This window comes from Paroedura picta, chromosome 4, assembly GCF_049243985.1.
Source record: "Paroedura picta isolate Pp20150507F chromosome 4, Ppicta_v3.0, whole genome shotgun sequence".
In the NCBI taxonomy this organism is placed as follows: domain Eukaryota; kingdom Metazoa; phylum Chordata; class Lepidosauria; order Squamata; family Gekkonidae; genus Paroedura; species Paroedura picta.
The window spans coordinates 54,695,126-54,722,788 of NC_135372.1; the positions used below are offsets into that span (position 1 = coordinate 54,695,126).

Sequence of the window (27,663 nt, forward strand, 5' to 3'; positions counted from 1 at the left end):
CCTTTTCCAACCTTTTAAACACATAGAATTGTAATTGTTCCCATTTATGACTTTTAATAAGGCAGTGTTTCACAATAGGAGCAGACAAAACTCAATTTTTTAGGTGGGATTTATGTTCACTCAGGCGTGTTCTTATGGCATGAATACTTTTGCCAAATAAATCAAGGAACAAGGGAATAACATTAATTATAATGCACAAGAACTGGCACAATTAGAAAAACGGTTATGTTTTAAGGTAACATTGTAGTTAGGACGATAAATTTGAGCCTTCAGTGAAGCTGCTGCACAAGGAGTACAAACCACATTTAAACTGACTGCAGGGAAGATTTTTCTTAACTTGCTATTGTCAAACAGTCCCACTTGCCACAGGGACACAGCAGTCATTTGTTAAGTATATTCTTGTTATACAGTTATTGATTTTTTTTGACCACTCATTATACTTTTGTATATTTTTAAGAATTTGATGTCCCTTGATAATACTATGCAGCGAAATGTGTTGGGACTGATTAAGTCTAGGCTGAGTTGGAAGAAAACCTTTTTTGCAACTGCATTAATTTGCTTCTCCAGTAGCAAAGTATAACATCAAGGCTCTTAACTGATTCAGTGAGTGTCAGCTGAACTGCATCAAGACTGGGGAGCACAATGTCCTTCCACAGATTTCTTCCAACCTATATTACCTCTACCATTTCTTTTTAAGTATGGACAGTTTACTGCCTTTTTTCTTTTCCTTTCCTTTTTTTTTTAGATCTGATACTACTGGCTCTCTGTGTTTTTTGGTTTGGAAATGGCTAGAAATTCTGTCTTTTGTTACTTACCGAAAATTAATTCCAGCATCCAGATGTTGAGATGGGGGGATATTTATTAACAAGATATTTACACCGCCCCCTTTTTGCCCTCACAGGAGCTATCAGAGCAGGTACCAAATCAAAATCACTTCTTAAAAATCATTTAAAGCAGCATACAAGTACATCATTAAAACATTTTTAAACTAGAGCTTAAAACAGGTGTTCTCAGCCAGGGTTTCGTGAAACTCTGGGGTTACTTGACAGCCGTGGAAAGGTTTCCTGAATGGGTGAACGTTAATTGATTTTTAATATATTTTAAAAATTTGTTAGACATTTATTGGAGGATATGACCATATATGAGCATGTTGACCTGTTTCTCCCTCCCTCAAATGGGCAGTGATGGGCCTGGAGGGACTGGGAAGGGGCACTGGGTGGGTGTGCTTCCCAGCTGTGCTTCCCAGCCATATCCTGCACGATTGTACCACTTCTGGGATTTCTCAAAACCTGAAGACTGTTTCATGGGTTTCTCAATGGTAAAACAGTTGACAAAGGCTGGCTTAAAATAAGATGAAACAGGTAACATATTGGGGGGGGGGGGAATCACTGAGGGCAGCGCCAAGCAAAAGATCTTCACCTGCTGGCAGAAGACAGCAGCAGAGGAGTATACCAAATCTCTCTGCGGAGAGAACTCCAAAGTATGAGCCAGAATGGAGGCTGAGTTTACTGGGTCAAGGACACTCAGTGAACTTTATGGCTGGGTTTTGGACCAGAATATCCCCAGCTGCCACTTAACAGTCTTATATCTCATGATGATGATTAATTCTGTCACAGAAGCCAACAATAATACTTCAACTGAATCATGTCCATAGTCTTGTATTTGCTCTGCTGTAACTATGCAAAAAGTTATTGGGTGCGTTAAATAATACGTAAAATGCTTAATGCAATTAAAATAATAACCCATTTAAAAATGAATTCTTAAAGAAACATGCTGATAGTGATACAAGCTTCAGTAGTGCATATCTGTAGTTGTGCCAGTGAACAGCTGAGCAAAACAACAAGCAGGGTTTGTATATGCCAGAGAAAGTTGTCAATCTCTTGATGGCTTTTAAATATATATCACTTTAAAATATTGGTCAAACTGCAGGTAGTCCTGCTAGTTACTGTTGACTTTCTTTGCTAAATAATGTAATAAAATAACACAAACCTAAAATTTGATAATATCAAAACAGTGCTGGTGAGAACTGTCTTGCCTCCAAGGGTCCAGCTAGTTCTGCATTCTGTTTCTGGTGGTGGTCGGCCTCAGCCTTCAAGACACTCACATGAAAGTGATGTTATAATTGTGTCCTGATGATTTGCTTGATTGCCCATTGCTGTTTCTTTGGCTAATTATAAACAGAGATCCCTAACTATTGTTACAGCATATTTGTGCAGTAGTGTAAAAAGTTAAGTATTTAATGTATGCTGGAAGACAGAATGCTTCTTCACAACGTTGTGTTATCTTTGCACTGTGATTTTTAATCTTGGTGTTTAGTCTCCTGTATATGCCACATTATAAAACACATGATATATACATATACAAGTTTCTGTAAACAATCTCTGCTTTAGCCATTTAATCAGAGACGTTACTGCTATAAAGCTAAAACCGTTTTAAGTGTATTTCATTAATAAAGTTGCTGCTTCCCCCCCCCTTTTTTGGAGGGGGTTGCCTGGCTGTGTGGTCATTCACTTCTTCCCCATTCTTACCACTCACACAAGAATAAAATGTACACCCTGTTAATGAGAAAGATCTAACATTTTACATCGCTTTTTTGTGGTAACAGAGTGGACTGATCTACAAGTGTTGAGTTGTAATTCTAATCTACAGATGTCTGATCGCATTCTCTCTGCCTTTTGCATTGGTGATGAATGAGGATACTTTTAATGCAGATGTCTACTGTTTGTCATAAAAAAATAATAGCTAAAGGTATTTGGTAAACCTTTAGCATGGATGAGCAGATATATTATAAACTGTATTTAAGGTCCAGTTGCCATACGGTGCATTTTATTGTGACCACCTTCTGGAGGAAGGGAATTGTCCATGTCTCTCAGCAAATTCTAAGAGCTTCTTGCAGTGGGTGTTGGGAAGTTAGCTCCTGTGGACTGCTTCATAACAAGGATAGGTTAGCTAAAGAGCAAAAGTTAAGAAGGCACAGCAACTTGGTATGGTAATTCTCTGCTCAGCGAGCCTTAGGGGTCAGCTGCTTCTTCATGCTTGCTTTATCATGACCAGAGATTTAATGTGCTTGTAATAAGGAAGTGCTAAGGTAGAGAGCTTGATAGGGATTTCTCTTCTGCGAGTATTTGCGAGCTGAAACATATGACTTAATAAAAGTAACTAATGCTGCTTTAATATTTCTCTTTTAAAACAGTCATTCAGTCTATCAAGGAAGAAAATAGTGCATTACACCAGTTTTGATCAACGGAAACGAGCAAATGCAGCATTTTTGATAGGGGCTTATTCGGTAAGTATTGCTGCATGTATGTTTTTTTCAGCCAAAACCTGTAGTGTAAATACTAGAATGTCTTTCTGCTGCTGTTCTTTATGCTGTCTTGAACTTTACACTGAAAAACAAGGGAATGGTTATTCAACCCATCCTGATAAGCTTTGCCCCCTCTGAACCTCTCTTGCTTTGGAAATCTTACAGGGTCACTGTAAGACAGCTGTGACTTGACAGCATTTTCCAGCCCCCCAAAAATGAATACAGAATGTGCTCCTAATGTCTTTCCATTTTGGCCAGTGGGAGAAATAAGCGGAGATTTCCCAACTACCTTAGCAGTGTTTCCTAACAGGCATGGCATAGCTTGTGGTGTCAGGAAGTCAAATGGATGAGACAAGACTGACTAGAATATGGTCATCTAATATGGGAATTACAAAGCAAAAAGCACCAGTGGGGCCTCTAGTCCAACATCCTGTTTCACACAGTAGCAGTGGCTAAAGCCTTCACCTGATATTATCTCCTAGCATGGATATTCAGTGTTTTATGGCCTGTCAGTGTGGAGGTTTCCTTTAGTCGTGGCTGGCAGCCATTCCATGAATCTATCTGATTCCCTTTTAAAGCAATCTAAAGCAATTTAAAGCAAAGTATTAATATAGGCTGCTTTAAAGTTGCACAACTATCTGAAAACAGTTGGCTAACTTGGAGGCTAATGTTATGATTGCAGTATTCATGAGAAAGATCTTTGCCATTATGTTCCATTCATCTAAGTAGTTTTACAAGGTAAATGTTTGAAGGTTTCTAGTGGCTACCCTTAAAAACTCATCTTGTTATCATTAAAAGTCCATAAATCACTTCTAGAATGTATATAGTTTAGAAATGGCTCTCTTGTGTATAAAAGCAGCATGGAAACATCAGTGCCAAAACAGAATATCTCTGCAGAGTAAACTGAGATGATAATCTACACTACTTAGGGAATATGAACCGCTGCTTCTGCAAGTAGCTAATACATCTTAGTCTTCTTGTGTATAGTAATGGAAACAAACCGGCCCTCTATGGAGCAACATAGTAAGATGCAAACACAGCTTTTCCAGGTTCAGAAAATATACCTTCACTTCATCTGTTTGCTGTGCATTATTATAATTGGAAAGGTATGATTCCAGTCTGAATTGTTGAGAAAATATACATAGTAACTTGTCACTGAAGCAGTCAGTGTGAGCTTAAATGGACTCCGGGGAATGGTAGAGGACAGGAAGGCCTGGAGGATCATTGTCCATGGGGTCACGATGGGTCGGACACGACTTCGCACCTAACAACAACAAACTTGTGAACAGTATTTACTTAGAAATTGGCAATGAAAGAACCACATATCCCAGGACTATCACGTAGAAGATGCAGTTAAGGGTGTTAAATGCAATCAATGCCTTCCTTGGAAAACATGCTTCAGTGCCATTGTAAAACTGTAGAAATCATAGAATCATAGAGATGGAAGGGATTTCCAGGGTCATCTAGTTCAACCCCTTGCATAGTGCGGTAACTCACAACTAGCGTGTTTGCTAGAGTTGTACTGGCATTGCTTTAATTTGCTTCATCATAATTACTTTTGCTAAAAGTTTTAAAGGACTCTAGTGTTTTGTCTCTTGAGGCTCAGGGCAGTTCACATAGAACATAAAGAACTATACACTGAATTCAGTTTTGTCAATAAATTAAAAAGTAACAATTGTAACAATAATAACAATGACAAAGGTAACAGTTTAACAGGATAGTAATCAACAGGTCCATGGTTTAGGTTTGGTATGTGGATTCCTAGGAGGGAGGTTCAGGGTCCCAGTGGCTGTTGTTGGTTTCAGCCGACTTCAACCAAATGCCTGGCAGAAGAGCTCCCTTTTGCAGGCCCTGCAGAACTGTTTTAGTTCTGTCAGGGCCCTGATCTCTGCTGGGAGCTCATTCCACCAGGTGGGGGCCAGGAGAGAGAAGGCTCTGGCCCTGGTTGAAGTGGGTTTCTTTTGGGCCAGGAAACATTAGCCATTTGATGGTGGCAGAGCGCAAGACTCTTTGAGTGGTATCTAATAACATTGACAGCTTTTTCAACCTTTTGACCATGGAAGAACTCCTGAAATATTTTTCAGGTGTTGAGGAACCCCAGAAGTGATGACATGCCCCTTCAGAGAAGTGAGCATAGAAATAAGATGCAGGAACCAGCCAACTGATCAATCAATCATTTACCGTTTCCATTGATGTCTAGTGATGTCAGCAGCCATTCGAACTTCTGGGAAAGGCCATATAACCCTAGGTTTCCCTGGAATCCTGTTTGGGAATCCATTTATTAAGGTCTGTTGTAGAATATCTTGGGGATTTGAAATGGTCTTCATGGCTTACCTGTTTGATGTCTGTAATGTGACAATCTGAGGTCCTTTTTGGTTTGTACCCCTGTTTTCCTTGTTCCAAAGAAGGCCAAGTGATCTTGCAAGATTGAAATGTGCTTGCCAGTGATAAGCTAGTTAATGTATTTTGTGTGTCCCAAATGGCAATGGGTAGCATGAAATGAGCAAATCTCTTGGTGGTATTATGGATAGTGTTGGTCCCATGATAGTATTGCTCAAAGAAATATGGATATAAGAGTATCATTGGGGTTTGTAGTATTTTTGAACTGAAATTTTAGGTTTGTGTTTTTTTTCTTTGACTAATGAGAGCATAATTTTTTTTAAATGCCTGATGTGAATCTCCCAGGTGTCAGTCATTGTTGGAAGGACATATGAGAAAATGGAATGTCTATAGTCTTGCCTGTAGGCAGAAGATTATGTAGTGTGTTCTAGATGGCAATGTGAAGCTTGTAGCTATATACATATTGGTCAGTTGTCTTACACAGAGCAGTAGTGTTTAAACTATATGGTAGTAGATAGATTCTATTGTATTAGCCATAGGTCATCACAGTACAGTCACATGTACAGAATATACAAAAATAAGATAAAATAAAAGTTAAATTCTAAAATCACTAGACTAAAATTGGCTAATATTCTCTTTTCCTCCATTTGCGTAATTTATACGATACGGAATTTTCCAGGTTTCAATGTATTATTAAAATGGTGATCACTAAAGTTCTGCTAGAATTTCTCAAGAACTTCCATCCTGTGAGTCCAGATGCTAGTGATGTCGCTTATGCATCATGGGGAAAATATGTTTATTTGTTTATAATTTAATGTTATGTAGTTACCGCCCATTCCTACAAAAGTGGGCTTGGAGTGGTTCACAATGAGGAAGTATTTTACAGTTTGACATAAATAAATTGGCATATTGTGGAGCTGTGTGGATATTGTCAATCTGTATATACAAACATTCTTGATGACATGTACTCCATTATTATGTGGAGTTGTAGTGTGCAGAGCTTCTATACCCATGATTACCGGAATAACGTGTGGCCTGTAGTTCCTTCAGGAAAGTCTGCGGCATAAGTCCTGAGAATAGAAACAGAAACCTCTGATATGAGAGTATAAAATAGGGAGGCATCCAGGATTGCCTAGTTTGTGAATCTGAGGTTACAAATAGACATGTATCTGTATAGATTAGTTTAAGTGTTTTTTGTTTTTGAGAGCTTCTTCAGCAGGTCATAGCATCATTTGATATTCCTCACTGGAATTAAAGGAATTATTTGCTTCACCAACTATAACGTTAGAATTGTTTCCGTATCTGTGAATGATGTTTATGTTCTACATGACTGAGATTATAACTGATGCTAACTTGCCAAGAATCTCAGTTTGAGCATGATGCAAAAAGGCCAGTTTGATACCGCAGCCATCAGGAGGATCCGTGCAGAAGCCTTCTCAAGTCCTGTCAGAATAATTGCTATATGTCACTGCTGTGATAGAAGAAATAAGTATTACATCTATGCAGAATTATTTGGGGTATGGTGTGAGGGAAAGAAGAAGGATCTACAAGACTGAAGAGACTCTTTGGTTTGGTACAGTGTGCGACTTAATAAATTAATGATTAAGGTTGGCTGAATAAATCAACAATTTACCATGAGTAGATACTGAAATGAGAGGCAAGCATTTTCAGCAGGGACACACAGTCCTGTTGTCTGTTGAAGATTGTCTCTGCCGTTTTGAAGTTCACATCTATGGGGTGTTACTGATTATAGTTTATGATGATGTTGGCTTTGAAATTGGGCCTGCACAGTATAGTATAATTTCCTTTTTAGGAAAAATTAAAATAGGGTTTAGTTAAGTTGATTCCTATGGTTCAGATTTTCCTCTTGTTTTAGTTTTCTGATGTATAATGTTATTCCTTGAAAAGCAGTGTCCTTTCCTGTTAAGTTTGTATGGTGTTAGTTTGGAGGTTTATTTTTTTTAGTTTCTGATACTAAAATATTAATGTGTAAAATGAGACGAGGCAAAACAATAGATTAAGTTCTACAAATAGAACTTCTATTGGTAACTATGTGCCTTAAACAGGCACACAGTGTGACTTGCATGTCTTTGTCTTGAGCATAGCTTCCTTATCTGCGTGTTTTTTATTGTTATAATTTATACTTATCACTATTGTGGCCTGTAAAAAATGCAACAAGATCTTTTTTTCCACATTTCCTCCCCACCATTTGCAAACAGTGCTCCTATCCTTGCCTAGCAATGCTTGGCTAATGTTTGACTGTTTAAAGACAGGCATATATAATCTACCACTTGCCAGAACCTTTGTCGTGTTTAGGTACTATGTGCTATGATGAAATTTTGATCATGAAATGTGATATGAAGTCATTGTCAGAAAGCCACAAGGATTGTTCCAGGCATTTGTAAGTACAAAAGCCCCAAGATGATTCAATGAGGAAACCCTCATTAGAGAGCGATGGGCTTAAAATGCTCTAAATAAATGGATGTTGAAGGATTTATGGAAAAAAGAAAAAAGCGGAGTCATTTAGGCAATAATTAATTTAGAAGATTAATCAAATAAAGTTTTGTTGTGAAAATATATATTTTGAAAGATATGCATTGTAACTGTTCTGGGCGCCACCAGCAAAAAGACAGGAAAAGCCAGCTGCCGCTCTTCAAGGGGCCGGAGGGGATCTCCCATGAGAATGGAGTCCCCCTCCCCGTGCCGCTTGTCCCACGGAACTTAGGGCATCAGAGTTGTTCCGATTTACCCATGGACTCCAGATCTATAGCGCCTGAGGGGGTGAGGGCGGAAGATGGCATTCCCCCCCTTCTTTCTACTTTCTGGTCTTTAATTGACTGCCTCTTTTCTCTCCCATTGCTGCCGCGGCAGCCCCTCGGATCCAGAGCTGTGAAAGGCCGAGAAAGTCAGAAGGGCAGCAGGAAGCTTTCCGCAAAAGAAGTGCAGGGCTTACTTCTCTCGCTTTCTCCCCCCCACCCCCTTTTTAAAAAGTAACGGCCGCTGGGAGATTGCCGCAGGAGCTCTTTTCTTTCAGCAGCTTTCCCAAGGGACTGCAAAATTACTCATGAGTACCAAGATTGGTTGGAATTCGTTTTGCATTTTCCCCCACCCCACCCCCTCCCCTCCCCACCTAAAATAATTTTTTTTGAAAAGGTGCTCAAAATAGCCATTTTTGCAGGGAGTGTCAAAAAAAATATGGGGAGCCATGGGGGGGAGGGGGTTATTCTGTGCCGGGTGGTCAGTGAACGGCAGGGAACCCTGGGATTTCCCCTTACCTCCGTGGCACCCGCAAACAAAGACAGGGCCAGGGGGGCTAGTGAGCAGATAGCCAGGATCGCCCCAGTAGAGAGGCGGCAGTGGCAACGGCAGGCGCCGAGGAAGCACCTCAGTCCACCTGTGATATTACCTGTGGACTCCAGTTCTGTAGCACCTTAGAGGGGAGGGGATGAGGGCGGAGGCTGGCAGTGGGCTGAGGTGCCAATGGGAAGGCGCAAAGCGCCTTCCGATTGGCCCCCTCGAGTTTTTATCCTGGACTTGCACTGCTCCTTTCTCCTCCCAATTACCCCTTATTCTTTTATTTATATCGTTCCCGCGGAGCGGTTTACAGATGTAGTTAGTTTCTTGTGGTATTTATTTTAATGGTGCTTATCTTAAATGTGATGTGGCTGTCAGTATATTTAAAATAATATTTACTTGACTTCTATTGAAGCCTGTAAATGCTCACTTTTAAAAATGCTATATAGCGCAAGCCAAATAACTGAATTTCCAGAATTCCCAGAAACCCACACTTCAAATTAATGTGTGATTTATAGTGTATAGGTAGAAAGACAGTGACTAGCTTTTATCAAGGAAGAACTTGTCTATTTTGGTTTTCTTTGTAGGTGATTTACTTGAAGAAAACTCCAGAAGAAGCTTATCGGATACTTCTATCTGGATCCAATCCACCTTATCTTCCATTTAGGTATGGTTGCAACTGAAATAATATGGTTAACATTTCCAACTGTAATCTTACCAGGTTTTTCTGCAGTGATACTAAACATTTTAACCACAGTGATAAAGATTTTGTTGTATAGAGGCTGATTCTCCACCTGCCCTGCCCTGCTTCTTCCTACTATAGCATGTTCAGTTCTTTTATTTTCTTGTGCCTGCCTCTCTAGCTGCTTGTGTTCTTCCCCTGCTCAATCCGCTAGTGATAGAACTTCAAAGGGTTGTGTGTACTTTAGTCCAAGAGATCTGTCCAGCAACTGCTGATAAAACTTTGGGCGGAATATCTCTCCTCAAGCCAAATGCCGCTCTTGCTCCAGATTCTGTGCCCCACCCTCTCTTTGATGAGCCCAGGAAAGGGTGTCGCTGCTCTGTGGTCTGGAGGGGAGCGGCTGGGGTCTCCTATCTAAGGGTGTTAGGGGACCCAATCTCCTGGGGAGTCTCTGTCTCATGCCCCGGGAGGGAAGGAACCCCCTCTGCAGTCGCTACTGAATGCAAATGCACCCTCCATCTGCTGCCTTATTGCCCCTTTGCTGTTATCAGTGCTCCAGCCATCACTGCCAGTGATGATTGCAACAGCATCTTGGGCATGCTACATCAATGGTACAGAGGGAGCAGGCGGGGAAAGGTGCATGTCAGCCCTTCTTCTCCAGCCACCGTTACATGCATTTTGTAAACAAGGACTGGGAATTGCTCACCTTTTTCCACACTGGACACCTGTTATGGGATGACTCCCAGCATGAGCCTTGCACCCAGTGGCGCTCAGTTGAACCATCATGGGGAGAGGCGGCTAACTTGTTCTGCAGTTGCTCCTTTGCCGGCAGCCTGACGCGGCGAGGGGCCTCTTGCCGTGTCAGGCCACTGCTCAAGGGAGCCCCCGGCAGTCGTCCCTGCCCGACGGACTGACGCGGCGAGAGGTGCAAAGCGCCTCTCACCACGTCGGGCCGCCGACCAAGGGAGCCCCCGGCAGCCGCGCTCCGCGCGACTGCCGGGGACTCCCATGCCCAGCACCCGCTGTATTTATTTTACAGCGGGCTTGATTACTAGTACTTTATATAAAGCCACTGCCTGCCTTGTGCCGTAAGCATCAAGAACTCCTTAAAGACGCATGTAGCCCTACCTGCTTGGGCTCCAGGAAAGGTGGGGAGGCACTGTGGTGCCTATCGGCACCATCGTTTTGGGGACCCCTGCCTTACAACAATAACTTTGCATCTAGTTTCTGGAAGAATAGGAGACAATGCTGGCTAGCAGCATAAGGCTGCTATATCTTGATGATCCTTTTAACTAGTACAGACTTGCTGCTGATTGAGAGTATTTGGCACGATGTCAAGGATCAGAGCTTTGTCAGCATAGAGCTGTTTGTAATCACCTGGAGTTTAGATAACAGCCAGAAATGTATCCTGACCTGCTGGCTTCAAATATTGATGTTGCCCTGTTTTAAAGAATAGAAAGGTATTTTGAGGCCAGCATAACTCTATACGCTCGTTTCATGGGACTCGTACGTAAAACACAGGCTCCATTCAGATGGTCAAAACAAATGGAGGTTTGTTCATGACGGTGCAAACGTGGCCAGTCGTCATTCTCATCGACTCCCTCCTTTGTGCCGGGATCATGATTGAATGTTTCCTGGTTTAATTTAGAATCCTGCTTTGTGGAGAGGGGGGAGGGACCAAGCTCACAATTTGTCCAAGTACCCACATTCAAATGTCACTGCACATTTAGTGCTTGATTGAGGGCCTCCAAAAGCGGGAAGCCTCCAGTCATGCTCTGAGTGTGATGGGAGGGAGCAGAGCAAGCCAACCAGATTCATACCTGACATGAATGTCTTTGACGTCTTTGAATACAGCCATAGAAACACCTGTGTATGCTCTTAACTAGTGACCAGCTGTCTAGCAGTGCAATCCTAAACAGAGTTATACCCATCTAAGCCCACTGACTTTAATATATTTAGAAAGGTGCTACTCTGCTTATGATTGCTATCTGTGAAATCAGTCTTTTTACTCTTGCAGCATGATCATTTGTAATGCACTTTTGTTGGCCTTTTGAGGGGAGGCAGAAGGACCTAATTTTTATTTATTTATTTAATTTTTCAATTTCTATACTGCTGCTCTCCCAATGGGCTTGCAGCAATTTACAACAAAATACAGTAAAAGCTCATAAAATTCTCCCTTGCAACAACAAAGATGGCAGGCGATAAATAAACCATCTAATTACTCCTATGCCTTCCCTTCTCGTCCAGCCCAAGGCCAAGCCTTCTTCCACTGGGAGTGAGGTGCCATATCTGACAAAACCATGGAGGAGGGGATCCTCAGAATATCAAAACCCCACCCTGGCCTCAACTGTACACCTGGCGGAAGAGCTCCGTCTTGCAAGCCCTTGACTCATTTATTTTTATTTTGACATTCACTATTGCAGACAATTAGGCTGTGTTATTTTCTGCTTAGAATTCAAGCTGGGAAGAGGCTGGGAGAAATATTTGTCTAGTCTCTTCGTCCAGCTGAAATGAACTGGGATATCCCATAGTGAAATAAATGTGAGAGCCTCTTCCCCTTGTCTGAATAGGACGTGTGGTAGAGAGAACTGAGAAAAGATGCACATACTTGAAAGGGTTTTTTTCCTCAGTCCTGGTCAGTGCTTGTTGCTCTGAATTCTAGCTGGTGTATTTTTAACAACAGCTATCAGGAAAGGTGATAATCTTTTTAAATGTTTATAGTTACTTACCAGTATTACTCAGTCTAAGGAATCAGTGCCAGTATAAGGAGTTGTTGTGCAGAGTGCTGGGGTGTGTGTGTATGTGTGTAGACCGCATTTATGTAATGGCAGAATGACTGTATGAATGACTCTTTAAAAGGGTACTCAATATATAATGTATTGTTTGGTTCTGTGACCTGGAAAATCTTAATCTTCTTAAACTTCCAGCCATCATTTCAATAACAGACTGTGGGAGTGAACTGCTGCTTTAATATCTGTGTACAGCTTGATCAGATACATATATTGTGCAGCCAATGTCAGTCCTCTGGGTGCGGTAGAATAGGGGGCAGGGTAGTGCAGGCTGAGGAGATTAATACTGCATTGAGGGCACTTGCATTATGTTCTTAGTCCAATCTTTTTATCACGGCCAGGCACTCTGCCTTCCAGAAGAGTCTGTTACAGTAGACTGTGGATTTTCAAAATAAATAGTTATACTTACCTAACATTCAGGATTCTCTTTTTGTAGAATTTTAGTGTATGTAATTATATACCAGTCATCCTCTTGCCCCAGTAGTCAGCATAGGCCAGGGGTAGTCAAACTGCGGCCCTCCAGATGTCCGTGGACTACATTTCCCAGGAGCCCCTGCCAGCAAATGCTGGCAGGGGCTCCTGGGAATTGTAGTCCACGGACATCTGGAGGGCCGCAGTTTGACTACCCCTGGCATAGGCCATTAACGGGCGCAGGGGTATCAAAAGCGCCAGGGTAGGCATTGTTCTATCTAATAATTTTTCTGGGCATTTGTGACATGAGAGTTTCCATCGAGAGAATAACATCCTGTTCTTAGAACAGAAAATTCTCTGGGTTTTTGTTTTTTAAAGCTGGTTTTCCTAGTAAGCTTTGCCACCTAAAACTCCCACAGTTCAAGGTAGATTCTAGATATTATAGCACTGAGTGCAAGAGGGTACTTCAGTAGAATTGAGGACAACTTAAGGATGCTGTTTACTGAGGAAATAAGTAAAAAATGTTTGAATGTGGGTTAACTGTTATTTGGTGAATTTGTTTCACATGAAGTCTGTTCACAGACACTAAAATATGCAGAACAAACTTTGAGTCTGCTGGCATCTTTAAGACCAACGAAGTTTTGTTCAAGTTATAAGCTTTCATGTGCATGCATTCATATTCAGATAGTTGCATGCATGCGAAAGCTTCTATATCTTGAATAAACTTTGTTGGTCTTAAAGGTGCCACTGAACTCAAACTTTGTTCAGTTCTTCAGCTCAACATGGCTCCCCGCCTGAAACTAAAATTCACAGGCACCTAGGCTTGGGAGAAAGGGACTGTATTAGTTTAATCATATAAGTGGGGAATCTATAATAGTCACATGACAACATGGTAGTCCTTTCTAATTAGGAAGCAGCCCAGTAGGTAAGATTGACAAGAGGTAAGATTAACACTGTACAACTAAGTGAGGCTGCAGCTGAATCTGGTGTTTCTTAGCCATTAATCCTCTACTGCCCACCAAGTACAGAGCAATACTTGCCCCCCCCCCCCCAACTGTAAGTTACAATTAAGACATTAAAACAGCCTTCCAGCCAGGGCAGTTTACTTACATATGCAGACACTCAGTGAATTCTTGTGTCTGATTGCCAATGTTAGGTTTGAACCCTGTTCTATGTATGCCACTTTTTTAAGGGCTGGAAGGGCAGGATTGAGTATTTGAACCAGGGTAAAAAAAACACCCCTGTGAGTTGGGTCATTGACATTGTCTTCATCAGGTTTCCCTTCTGCACACTGATGAAAGTACTTTATTTTCTTTCACTAGCAGATTGTGTCAGAATTAGGAGGAAGCAACAGTTCTGGTTACCTTCTCCATCACTGTTGCACCTCAAGCTGTGGTGCGTTTTCTTCACAAGGGACTTTCAACCCTCAGAGAAAATTTGCAGAGAGACCACAGAGTGCTTGGAAAAGGGTGGAGTGGTTGAAGATCCAGCCTGCAGGTCTTCCTATGTACCTTTGTGCTGGGTCTTACTCAAGAATCTGGGATTTTATTCTTCATCAAGCAGGGTAATAAAATCTCTTCCGCTAGCTGTTAGAAGTCTTTGCAAATAGGAAGAAGAAACTGGGTCTTTATTTACAAGACCAGCTTATGTTGACATTTGTTACTGAGGAAGATTTATAGTGCATTGGCATGGCTAAGTTAATAAGGCATTGTAAACACTTGTTGGGCTTGCCAGAACTTGCTTATCTCTTGTGGGAAAGGAAATACAAATTGCTTATTATTCTGTGTTGGTTTCAAGACGATGCTGCTTGTTTAAGCAAGTTTCTGAGAGGCACAACTACAGAAACTGGTGACTGCAGACTTTATGCTTTATTATAGCTCTATATGAGGAGTTATGTGAATCTTTCAGATCTTGTGAATGAGACTGAGGGCAGCCTAGCTTCCTGGTAGAATTGCTGAACCTCCAAGCACACTCAGCTGCTCAGTTGCTGGTAGTCCCTGTTATGTCTAATAGAAACAAACCAATCAACATTTGGCAGAGTTTTCATTATAGCTTTTGTGCCTTTTCTGCCAGATTTTCCACTGCTAGATTAACATAATACTGACTTAATTTTCTTGTATCAACTGAATGACAGCATGAAGATGTTTATGGTATCTGAAGTCTTGATATTGAAGGTAACTTTAACATTTGTCTGTCTTTCTATTAAGAAAAAACTGTTGATAGGAATAAAGGCTATAGATGAGACCACCTCCTTGTTTTATATTGTAGCATTAGAGCAGCAATATTGGGTGCCTTTTCAGACTAAGGCAATCTTTCTTAACTTTTTTACCATTAAGAAACTGCTGAAATATTCTACCGGTCTTAAGAAACCCCAGAAGTGGTGTGATCATGCAGAATATGGTTAGGAAACATAGCAGTGTACATGCCTACTCAGGGCCACCCTTTTCACCCCCTCCAAGCCCATCATTGGCCATTGGGGAGTGGGTCAACATGACCTGATATAATCATATCACCTGATAAATATTTAACAAAAATTATTTTGTATATATTTTTAAAATGACTCTCACCCATTTAAGTAATCCTTCCAGGGCTGTCAAGAAATGACAGGGATTCATGAAGCCCTGATTGAGAAAGTCCAGGCTAAGGGAATTGATAGAGAGTGTTAGACCCATACTGAATGGGGGGCGGGGAGTGGGTTATATATTTATTAACGTCCATATTGTGTTTTAATTATGTTTTAATGGTTTTTTTACACAATTTTATTGTACTCGTGGATTTTGTAAACCATTTGAGAGTGGCGGCATATTAAATACGTACGTACATATATACATACATACATACATACATACATACATACATACATACATACATAAATGGCTACTGTGTATGCAGAAATAAAGCCAGTAGTGATGCACAACTAGCAAGGGAATGCTTTGGAAGAAAGTGTAAAGATTCAATTTTCTGGTAAAACAGTTACATTAGATCCTACAAACCAAACCAGAGCACAAGAACTCATAAAGGTGGATCTTCCAGTAGCACAAGAGAGGGTAGTTTTGCTGATTCCCAGCCACTTCAGAGTCACAGTTTCAAAGTGTGATTTTTTTTTTATCCCAAGGTACATGATTTGGGTAGGCTAAGTACTGCTGGAACAACATCCCCTGAGTGTGTCAACATGGCTAGGTGGGGTAGCAGGGTCACTGTGTGTGTACTTTCCCTAAAAGGAAGAAAAAAGTGTACAGTGGTAAACAAGGTTCCGTGCCAAGAAGAAAAGTACACACACAGTGACATGTGTGATTAAATCATGGACATTTGGTAAGATTCAGGCTTTGGTTCAACAGAAGTATGTAGCATGTGGTTATGACTTGGCACAAAAATCAGTTTTTTGTATGGTATCCCAGGCTTAAACCTAATAGACGCTTTTCCTGTTACCTAAATGATTTAGTCAAGGCTCCACTAAGGAAAGCCTTTACTTGGGCCTGTCTCCAAACCTTTCCGTCAGCAAATTTATATGGAAGATTTAATAGTCTCCTGCTAGATACATGCCTATGCCCTTTCAGTTCAGATCAGGTTAGAAGGCCTTAAACACTATTGTCCTCTTTACGATTCTATCCGACCTGGGCTGAAACAAATACTGTTCTGTATTTCTGGTTTGGATGAGGATTGTACTACATTTCTCCTGGCAGATGTGTTCCCAACCGTTGCCCTGGAGGTAGCCATGTTTATATTGTTACCTATATCTGTTAGGAAAAGGTTTGGTTCCGAAGCAACCTAGATTGGATGATGTATAACTATAAAACTGTACAAATATACAACTGTGTGACATTTCTTTACCTTATTTTAAACTTTTATATTAAGTTTTAAATCTTTTAATCTGAATTTAGTTTAACTAAACTCTTTCATTTTAATTTTTTAAAAAATTTTATGGCATAAGGCTGCAACAATAATAAACTTACTTCCTTACTCCCACTACATCATCGTCATAGTCATTACCTTGGTGAATTTTGCTGGGAAAATGGCCGTGAGGTAACAGACTCCTGGTTTCTAATCTTCATGAATTAGGAACTAAAAATCTATAAACATCAAGGCACTTAAGATTTAAGAACAGGGTGTGTGCACAGCTGCTTACTGTTGACCACTCCTGTCCAGGAGTTTAATGCCAAATTGTCTAGATTTTAGCTTCGGGACTTGGTTTCACTTAGCCATAACCCCCCCCCCCCCCCCATGCTGTCTTCCCATAGCAGTATTTCCTGTCCTTGCAAATTGCAGGCTATTGTCGATTTCCCCACATAAAGGATCCAGAAAAGTGAACTAGCTTTAGGAGATGGGACTGTATTCAAAAGTGTTTCCTAATCACGACAATAAGTGCACATATAGGCAGATACTTCTAATAGACCTTTCTGGGTTGTAGCCATTGCCATTCATAGCATAGAGCTACTCAGTCAGATGAGTGAAAATTTAGTATTTGCCCTTAACCCCTTTAGAAAACATCATTTCATATCTTGAAATGTGCTGGCGGCCGCGCGTGTCCTGGGCGATCTCCGTTGGGTGCGGGCAGGGTGGGCCGCGGCGCCGGTGCCGTTTCAGGAGGCTGCCGTGGGTGGTGGCGTGGCCCGCTGCCATGTGCGAAGGTCGGCGGGGAGGCGTGACGTTGGTGGCGGCGGCTGCGGCGGCACCAGCTCCACAGCGGCGGCTGCTGGGCCCTCCTTTCCCCGCGTGCAGGCGGTGACCTGCACTGTCGATGGGGAAGCGAGATAATGGTGTCGACCCGCGGCGTCGGAGTGAACTGAGAGAAGGGCGGATCGGGAGCAGTTGGTCCCTTGCCGCTGGACTGACAATTGGTCCCTTGCCGCCGGACTGACAGTCGGAGGGCCCAATCGGCAGGCACAAATCGGGCCCTCCGATTGTCAGTCTGGGGGAAGGAGCCTATTGGCACCCTTCCTCATCCCGGACAGGGCCCGCCCTCGGGGCCCTTACGGCTTTATTTAATCCGCTCCGCTGGGAGTGGTTAAAGATACTGAATAGTTTTTGAATTTAAAATTCTGGTCAAGAAATGAATTATGTATTTTTGCTCTGACTCTGTGATTTCTGATTCCAAGAAGAAGAAATCTTTTAGTTGATGTGCTAGCCCTTTTCTTATGGACTTTTGGGATTTTTTTTTACTCGAGGGTAGAATGGGGTAGTGCAGTAGAAGAGGAATGAGTGAAAATAAAATATTGTTTATGACATTTTTAATTCAGTTGTATTCTAGTTAATTGGACCAGTGACATTTCACCAGAACTTTATCCAGTGTCATTCCTGATGGTCATTAAATTATAAGCTCATTTATACCCCACCATTTTCCTTACTGTGAACCCAAAGCAGCTTACATATACTTGTCTATTCTGTTTTATATTCACAACAACTCAGTGAGATAGGATATGCCAGGACTATATGACTGGCCCAAAGTCACCCAGCAAGCATCCATATTACTTGGAGATCCAAAACTGTATCTCCCAGTGTCTAGTCTGGTATGGAAGCCAAATTCCAAAGTAACTTCCAGAACTAAAACTAATAAATAGACAAGACAAAATTAAAAATGTTTCTTTCCTATGTCTTCTGTAGAATTTTGTCAGTTTCCTATGCCTATATTATTTCTGCGTTTATCTAAGAAAAAGAAGAGTTGGGTTTTAAACTCTGCCTTTCACTACCTGAAGGAGTCTCAAAGTGTCTTACAATAGCCTTTCCTTCCTCTATCGACAGCAAACACCCTGTGAGGGGTAGGTGAGGCTAGAAAACTCAGAACATTGACTAGCCCAAGGTCTGGTCTGCATGTGGAGGAGAGGGGAATCAAACCTGGTTCTCTAGATTAGAGGGATTCAAAACTGCATCTCCAAGTTTTTAATCACTACACAGTGGCTCTAAGTACATTGTACTTCACCTGATTTTCCACAGTTTTGAACCATAGACTCATACAGTTGGAAGAGGACATGTAGTCCAACACCCTGCTCAATGCAGGATCAGCCTAAAGCATCCAGTATATGTATTTGTCCAGCTGCTGCTTGAAGACCGCCAGTGAAGCGAAGCTCACCACCTCCTTAGGCAGCTGATTCCACTGCTGAACCACTCTGACTGAAAATCTTTTTCCTGATATCTAGCCGATATCATTCTACATGTAGTTTAAACCCATTAGTACTGCCAACAGGAACTTTCCCCTGCCCTCCTCTGACAACCATTCACATACATAAAGACAGCAATCCTGTCCCCTTTCAACCTCCTCTTCTCCAGGCTAAATATTACCAAGTCCCTCAGCCTTTCCTCATAGGACTTGGTCCCCAGGCCCTGGGCATTGTTCAGTTGCTTTGTTCCTACTGCCTCTTCCCACCTGTGGTGCGTAGCCTCTCTCCCAGATCCTACAAGAATATTCAGCTGATCTGAGTGTTTATCTAGGCAAATGTGATTACTGTAAGTGTAATAGAAAATTTTCAGTTTGCTGACTGGGTCAGCAGGTCTGATATTCCTTCTGTTTAGTCAGTCAGAACTGCTGTTATTAAATTTAGTGAAAATAAAAATGTTTTGTAAGGTTGAAGTAGGAATAGATTCTCCACAGGCAAGGATACTGTGCTGCATAAAAATCTGTTGTTTATGAACCTTGTGCTTTCGTCCTGTCGACATTTTGAGTTAAATATCAGTACCTTCAATTACTTGTGTAGGTGTGTGTTTTGGTGTACAGACAAATATAATTTGATATTAAAGCTTCCAGTTTCACTGTATGCCAACTTCATTCTTGTCTGTGTGCATGTGTGTTTTAATTTCAGATATGTTAACATTTTCTATCCATAGGGATGCTTCATTTGGAAACTGCACATATAATCTAACTATCCTGGATTGTCTACAGGGAATTAAAAAGGTAATGTCTGCAAGTGCATTTGAAATAAAAATTAAATCACTGGAATCTGGTAAATATGAGAGTTTCTAGGGTTAGAAAAGCTATAGGTTCCATCGTTAGATCTAATTGATCTCTTGGACAATTTGGAAAATTCCTATGACATATTTCACTCATTCTAAAAACAAAATTATATGTTAAGACAGAATTTTATTCAGTCAACATATGTTCTTAAGAACAATGTAGCGTGAAGACTTTTTATATGATATAATATATCTGTTGATAATAAGTGGAAGACCCACAAGGACTTGGTGTGAACATCTCAATTTCCTCTGTCTCACTATTTTCTCTTTTCCTTTCCTGAAGGCGCTCATGGCCTTTCCCATTTTCCTGCTTCCTTCTCTCCTTCCCACTCTCCAACCAACATACATTTATTGGCTCCCCTGTGTCCAGCTTTCTCTCCACTTGGGAAAACTAGCCGAGTCAGGCCCAGCTCATTAGGAATTCTGCAAGGTCTTGTAAGGAGGATTTCTCTTTTTCCTGTATCTACCTCCCTATGGTATTTCCTCTTTCCGTTGGCATTCTCCATTTCCACGTTTCCTTTTCTTCTTCCAACCAACTTAACTTTTATCTGCACCCCATCTTCAGATGACCCATGAGGTCCCTTCCAACTCTATTATTCTAGCTACATTTTAAATTTTCATTTATACCCCATCTTCAATATGGGGTTCTAGAGCAGTTTCCATCATTCTCCTGTCCTCCATTTTGTCCTTGCAAAACCCTTGTCAGGTAAATTAAGCTGTGTCACTGAATGAGCCTCCAGAGCAGAGTGGAGATTTTAACCTGGCCCTGCCAGATAGCCCAGCCCTCTAGCCACTACACCACACTGGCTTTGTTGGAGTGGTTGCTGTTGAACAATAGCAGACAGCCAGTCCTAGATCAGTCACACAAGTTTTGTGGTACTAATTGCTGCTGGGCCTGGCTCCAGTGAATTCTCACTGAAAGGCCAAAACAACTCTGGAAATAGCACTGTCACTTACCCTATAGAAACTAAGGTTTGAAGGTGGGGAGTAATGTTGTGGTTGCCTAGCAGCAGCCAGAGAACATTCATTCCTTTAATACTACAGACATTGCTTCTACTATTTGGGAGGGTTCTGCTCCCAATGCTTTGGTGGGGGGTTTTTCTTTCCAATTTCTATTTATTCTGGGATCTGTTTTAGTTTCTGTTTCTGGATTTAAGTATCTACAGATTTGGCCATATTGAGAATTTAATAATTATTGTTATACTAGCCGCGAAGTCCGCTGCAGTGGAAAATGCAGCACATACTAGCGGCCTCTCTGAGTCTGTGACAGCGTGGACCCGCTGCCCCCCTGGCCACCTCCAAGTCCCGCAGGCAGCGGGATGGAGAGGCAGCGGCCAGGCTGGTGGGCAGCGTTGGTAGCAGCCGCCCTACCTGGGTAGCTCCTTCGAAGTGGGCACAGTCCGATCGTGTAGGGCATTTGGCGGTGGCCCTCGGCAGGTGGCGCAGCCGCCTCGTCAGAGAGCCGGGCGTGTTTTGTGCTGCCGCTGCTGCATAGCCTGGGCGTCTGAGGGTCCTCACCGGGTGGCAGTGGCAGAGAACGTGCTGCAGTCGCAGCTGGCCTCTGAGGGCAGTGCCGCCTGCAAGTGGGCATGGTGGGGGGGAGTCATCCGCGGGCACTGCAGCGTCTGCCACCTCGTCAGCCCCAGTGAGGGCCCTGAGAAGGGCGAGCGGTGGGCCAGAGCACATGTGGCAGCGCCTCATGGGCAGCCAGGCACATCTGGCAGGTGAACAGGGAGCAAACGTTGAGAGAGAGCAGGAGTTCTAGGGGCCAGCCCAATCAAGGTGTGGCCAGCTTTGCTATCTGCACCCTGATTGGCCCGTTTTCGCTCTCAGACACCCCGGACAGCTCTACCCCCCAGCCAGTTTGACAAATATTAAAAGCACCAATGGATAAGGATATACTGTATTTATAGACTCATGCAGATTTTCAGTTGTTCTTCCTCCACAGCTTCACTGATAGGAGAAGGACCAGCTTACCTATCTGCTTGTCACTGCAACCCCCCACTAAGATGATTTAGTCCCCGTAGGTCTATTGACCTATTTCTGACTCTGACCCACTATTGAAGAGCTCAGAGTTTTCTTGACTATTGTGGCCTGTCTAACGTGTGTGATTTAAGGGTAGACAATAAGCTAAGGCTCATCTTGCTGACATTCAGCATATTCTGGGCTGGCCAAAGCGTGGATGAGAGTTCTCCTGGGAACTTCATGTTCTAGTTTTAGTTCTCTGTGGAAAAGGTACTGGATATAAATGTTGCATAAATGTTGCATAAATGTTGGACTTCATAGCATTATACTCTACTGAGCTCCCTCCGCATCCCAAATCCGATCCACTCTTAGCTCTACCCTCAAAGTCACCAGGTATTTCCCAACCGAGAGCTGGCAACCCTAATAACTGATGGAACAGTAGAATCCCAATCTGGCTTGTATTTCCTTGTGGCTTTAAAACCTTTGGAACATTTGTCCTGCTCAGGACAGCAGCCTTAGAGATTCAGATATAACTTTTAAAATGTACACAGGCTGCTATCCTGAGCAGAAGGACAACTTCTTCTATATAATGTATGCAACTTCTTTAGATAGTTATTGAGAAGATTGTTTTGTTTTTCCAGGCCTTACAGCATGGATTTTTTGACTTCAGAACATTTGATGCAGATGAGTATGAACATTATGAGGTTTGTGCATGTTTTGAATTGATGGGTTTGCCCAAGATTGAACGTGGCACCTATTACACATAACTAGATCTACTTTGCTGAGAGGCTTGGGATCCTTGTACTGGAGGCACTACATAATTGGTACTTCTTTCTAAATGTCCTGCTACTTCTGACGTCAGACTTGTACCTCTAATGTAAAGCAAATAATTGAAGGTTGGTAACTGTCTTGGTGTCATCTGAAAGATGCTTACGTAGGGTTGTGCACTTTGTCCGCCAAAGCAGCCGCTTGAGCCCGAAGCGGCCAGCACCATGGCGCGCGGTGGGGAGGCAGCGGCACTGGTGGCGTCACGCAACCCATCGCCTGCACACAGGGACAGAGTTCTGTGCCTGCATGCATGCGCCGACTTATACTTCGGGCTCGAATGGCTGCTTTGGTGGCCGAAGCGCACAGAATACAAATGATGCTCAGTGTTGTAATAAGTCTGTTGGAAGTGCACATTCTTGTAAGTAGTAATGTGTAAGATTAAGTTGAAAAGAGAAAAAAAAATTGAAAAGTGGGAATCAAGGAAAATGAATTATACAGTTAATTGAGCAGTTCCTTAAAAACATTTGTGGCTGTTCTTGTGTGGTATTTATCTTAAGAAATCTGCCTTGTTCTGAATCATGGTTTCTGTGCAGCCTGAAGCTCTGTTGCTAAATGTTTTTACTGAGCAAGTAATATCATTTTTCTTTGCCTTCCATGATGTTTTATGTGTTCTAAATCTAGAGTTTGTTTGAAGAGGGTACTTGGGAATGTTTGTGTAGTACATGCCCGGTCACGTTTCTGCAGCATTGATGGATTAGCTAGTAATCACTGTATAAAGCTCTTCCACTGCTTGTTAAATAAATAATAAATTTGAGGTTAAATTGTTTAGGAATTTGACTTTTTAAAAAATAGTAACATCACTTTCCCTAGATCTGGCTTTAATGAATTTCCAAAGAATTACTGTGTATTGTTTAAATTGTATTCAGAGTGGCTTGTTGCTTTCCTCCCAGGTCACGTGTACTGTCATGTTGTTGGCTATAATTTCATCTTGTGGCCAAACAGTAACAGTCCAGTAGAATGTTAGACTTTCTCTTGACCTTCATGTCTTTTGAATATCCACTAAGTTTCAGGAGTTAATTGCCATGTTGCATATCCAGACCACCGGAGCTGTTCTTGCAGGACTAGTTTCAAAGTTCTTTGGATCTTAGGCTGTGCATGGTACTCAGATCCATTTAACAGTGACTTTGGCATTACAACATTTAAGGATTTTCAAGCCTTTTGCTATCAGCAGACCTCTGTTTGGGTAACAAGGCAATGAACTTGCGTTTACTCTTCTTAATACACAAGTGTATATATCCTCAAAATGTAAAAGGTACATGGTAGTTGTCAAGGATGACTTCATCTGTTTCTCAGTCATAGTAGATTCCTTGACATAACGAGGATGATTCATGAGAATTATAGTTCATCTAAGACTACAATTTTACATGGACAATAATCTGTATTTACCATATTAAAAATCTATCCATGTTAATTGATCTTAATTTTGTCTTCCTTTTAAGACTTGTTTTGCAAGTCTTAATTATATGGCAGACTTCCATTGCTTCTGTAAATACCAAAAGGAATATAATTGCCTGCTCCTACTATGGTGATTCATCAGGAGAGCTAAAGCACATCCTTAGTTCCTATAAAACTTCCTTGGGGAAAACAAACAAAAATCTCTGCAAAGGAGAGATTGCCTGAAAGCTTTTATTGTGTAATTCAGTTCCTTTTTATGAGCCAGATTATTACTGAAGAAGGGACAGGAACTTCCGTTGGTTCAGAACGTAGCAGCAGAATTAATAGCTGGATTGAACTGCAGGCCCCTTAACTGGAGAAAGATCATTGCCCTTTTACTTCTGTGTTGTTTCCATGATGATAGTTTGTTCTGCCTTGTCTTCCTTACTGCACCGCTGTTTTCAGAACTATCCACAGGATATTGTTCTCTGTCCACCCTGTTTTTATTTTTTCCTCTACTTTGCTGTGATCTTTCCAAAATCTGGTTTGATGATGTTTTGGGAAAGATTGCAATCAAAACAACTTGAGGTCATTTGGATAAGAAGATGTGCATCTTTCAAAATCTCATTGCCTTCTGAGATAAGGCAGGTGGTCTGAACTTAGGATAGACCCTTATGTATAATATCATGTTTTATGGAGAAGGAGGATTTCAGTGCCAGGCCAAGTGTTGGTTTGTTTTTTTTTTTATTTGGCTATTGGGGGGGGGGTGTTCTGTCTTGATCTAACTGGAATTATTTTCTTGATAATGTTTTAAATGTCCAATTTGGTAAGTCTGTGAGTTGTAGTTTTGCTTAGATATTGGTGCTATTTGCAACATGTTTTTTTTTAATGTGAATCACCTTTTTGTGGAGAGGTAGTATTTTTCTAAAAAGTAAATGTACATTGCACAACAGGTTAAAATTTGCAGATCTGAAACCATGAGAGATTTATAACCATTTATGCCTCTTTTTCACCAGCGGGTAGAAAATGGTGACTTCAATTGGATTGTCCCGGGGAAGTTTTTAGCATTTAGTGGACCACATCCAAAGACCAAAATAGAAAATGGTATGTTCCCCCCTTGTCTTCTATAGAATATTATGTGTGTGTCATATGCTTATATTTTGACTGGGTTGAATAGACCTCTGTGTGCTTGCCCAAGCACTTTGTGTGCCCAGGACAGTATGTGATTTTCCAGTTTTGAATGTATCGGGCAGATATCAGAAGAAGGTTTTTTCCATAGTCTTTTATTGTTCTACACAAATCTTATCTAGCTAATGCATTAGTCAACAGGGAAAACAGGATAGTTTTTAGTTTTTGATCAATGCCAGGGGTAAAATTCCAAACAAGAACAGCATTCATAGATGATACTTTTAGTACCAGAAATATAATATAACTAGTATCAAAGCCCATTTTTAAAATGGGCTTTGAAAGGAGCGGTAGGCAGAAGGGCGTGAGAGGGTGGTGGCAGCTCCCTTTGGCCCACAAAGCGGGCTAAAGGGAGTGGAAAGCCCCCCCCCTTTCCACTCCGCCCCGCTGGCGGTGACAAGGCGTTGCGGCCCGCAGGGAGGCTCCAAATTGCCCCCCCCGCTCCCTCCCAGCAGGAGCATACCTACAGGCCGCAAAGCTCTGTCGCTGCTTCTCTCCTCGTGGGAGGGGGAGAGCCAATCAGGGTGGACCTGGATGGACAGGGCCCCAGACAGTCTCCTCCCAGGAGCCTTTTTCCCAAATATAAGGGAGCGAAATAGTGTTAAGGATGGGGGAACTTATTATGTAGCTTGGACTGTTGGAATTGAAAAGGTAGTATTGTGTGTTTTTCCCTGATATACTCTTTGTAAAGAAAATTGTTATAAGCAAACAAATAAATAAAAAGTGTTGTAGGTAGACATGGACACTACAATTTACTGCAGAATGTACCTGTTCTGCAGATATTTAGGATCAGGTTGGCATATTAAAATGTCAGTATGAGCTGAGCAAAGAAATCCCTAGCTTAAACACAGTCACCAGGTCGCTAGTTGCATTAGGCCAGCATTCTTTAACTTTTTTCAGATATGGTTAACCCTAAACGTCATCATGAAACTCACAATTGTATGCTGTGTAAGTTTTCATTTCCCTGTGTTAAGCAAATAAAAAAGAAAATGTTGGTAGTGCCATTAATATGGCACACTAGTTGAAGCCGCTGTCTCAGCCTCAACCCCTATATTTTTAATATATAGGTCATAGCACCTCAGAGCTGTGAAAATTCCTGAGAGTATATATAAAACACTTTGAGTATCAAAAGAGATTACCATAAAACAAGACTGCATCTTCTTTGAGTCCAATACGACAGGAGGATGCATGACATCCCAGCAGGAAAAGCCAGAGTTTCTGCAACTGCCTGAGCAAAAAAAGTGGCCTCCTTATATATATTCAGCATTTTTATAGAAAAAAATGATCTTTTATTCTGAAAACAAAAACATATTTGTAAACCACAATGCTTTAGTTTGGTTGTATTTTCTTTGGAGTCTAATTAATCATCCATTACATAAGGACAGGGAATGTATCATTAATGTTTTGCTGCTGATTTTAGATTCATTAGCTGAAACATTTTCTCAAAGTTTTGTGCACTTGAACAGATTTTCTTACTGACATGTGCATACTTCTCAAAACATGTTGAGACTTCATTGCATCAGTAATATTTTCATTCTAGATCGCGTGATTGTATCATTCTAAATTATGGCGGTTAAATTGCTATTTGTGCAACTGGGCAGTGTTGGGATATTAACACCCAAGTATTCTTCCTCTGCTAATTATAGGCTATCCACTCCATGCACCCGAAGCATATTTCCCATATTTCAGGAAGCACAATATAACAACAGTCATAAGACTCAACAAAAAGATTTATGAAGCCAAGCGTTTCACGGATGGTGGATTTGAACACTACGACCTGTTCTTCATAGACGGAAGCACACCGAGTGATAACATAGTGCGACGATTCTTGAACATCTCTGAGAATGCAGAAGGTGCTATAGCTGTACATTGTAAAGGTAGATAAAACTGGATCATACACTGCTATAAAGAGAAAACAAATTGCTATCTATGAAAAATCACCCTGCCAGATCTTAACGAAATAAAATCTGTTGCCTTAAATGAAAAGAGGGCTAATTTGATGTTCACGAGAAATGTGCTTGAAAAGAAAACTTCCTTTGTTTGTAGTGCCTGTTTACTGTTGAGTTGAGCATCTCATATGGTCACCTCAGTGATTTGCCCCTGATTCAAAATGAACAGCAATTTGAATAGCTTTTCATCTGCACAGTGGTGGCGTTCAGTATATGAGTGACTGCAAACCCACTATTGATGCATGTCCACTGTTTACTGACTTGCTTGGATAACGTATGCCTTGAGGTCATCATGAACACATTGTGTGTATCACTTCAAATCTGTTATCTTAGAGTTCATGTCCTGCTATACTGCTCATGGTACTATTTAATTGGCAGCATTCATTGTGCTAGTGCATGTTCAGAACTTACTGGATTCAGTAAGTTCTAAGTAAGTTCCATCCTAAACTCACTTACCTGGGAATAAGTCCCATTGAGCATGGTGGGATTTATTTCTCAGTACACACGTTCAGGATTACACTGTCAACTGCAGGTCCCACAGAGCATTGGAAATCAGGCAGAGGTGCAGAAGGGGAATGGCTGGAACACTAGAGACGC

At 41.6% G+C, this 27,663-nt stretch overlaps 1 protein-coding gene across 7 annotated transcripts in view; it reads left to right on the plus strand.

Annotated features, from left to right (window-relative positions):
* The window catches only part of CDC14A (cell division cycle 14A), a 125,678-nt gene that overhangs the window by 23,907 nt on the left and 74,108 nt on the right, over positions 1–27,663 (plus strand). For 6 of the 7 annotated variants that reach the window (XM_077332867.1, XM_077332864.1, XM_077332866.1 and 3 more), the window contains exons 4-9: positions 3,194–3,286; positions 9,526–9,605; positions 19,640–19,706; positions 22,372–22,434; positions 24,949–25,036; positions 26,764–26,994. In XM_077332867.1, the coding sequence (XP_077188982.1) occupies positions 3,194–3,286; positions 9,526–9,605; positions 19,640–19,706; positions 22,372–22,434; positions 24,949–25,036; positions 26,764–26,994 (622 nt within the window). The remainder of the gene's footprint in view (positions 1–3,193; positions 3,287–9,525; positions 9,606–19,639; positions 19,707–22,371; positions 22,435–24,948; positions 25,037–26,763; positions 26,995–27,663) is intronic. The other variant, XM_077332865.1, reaches the window with a different exon arrangement.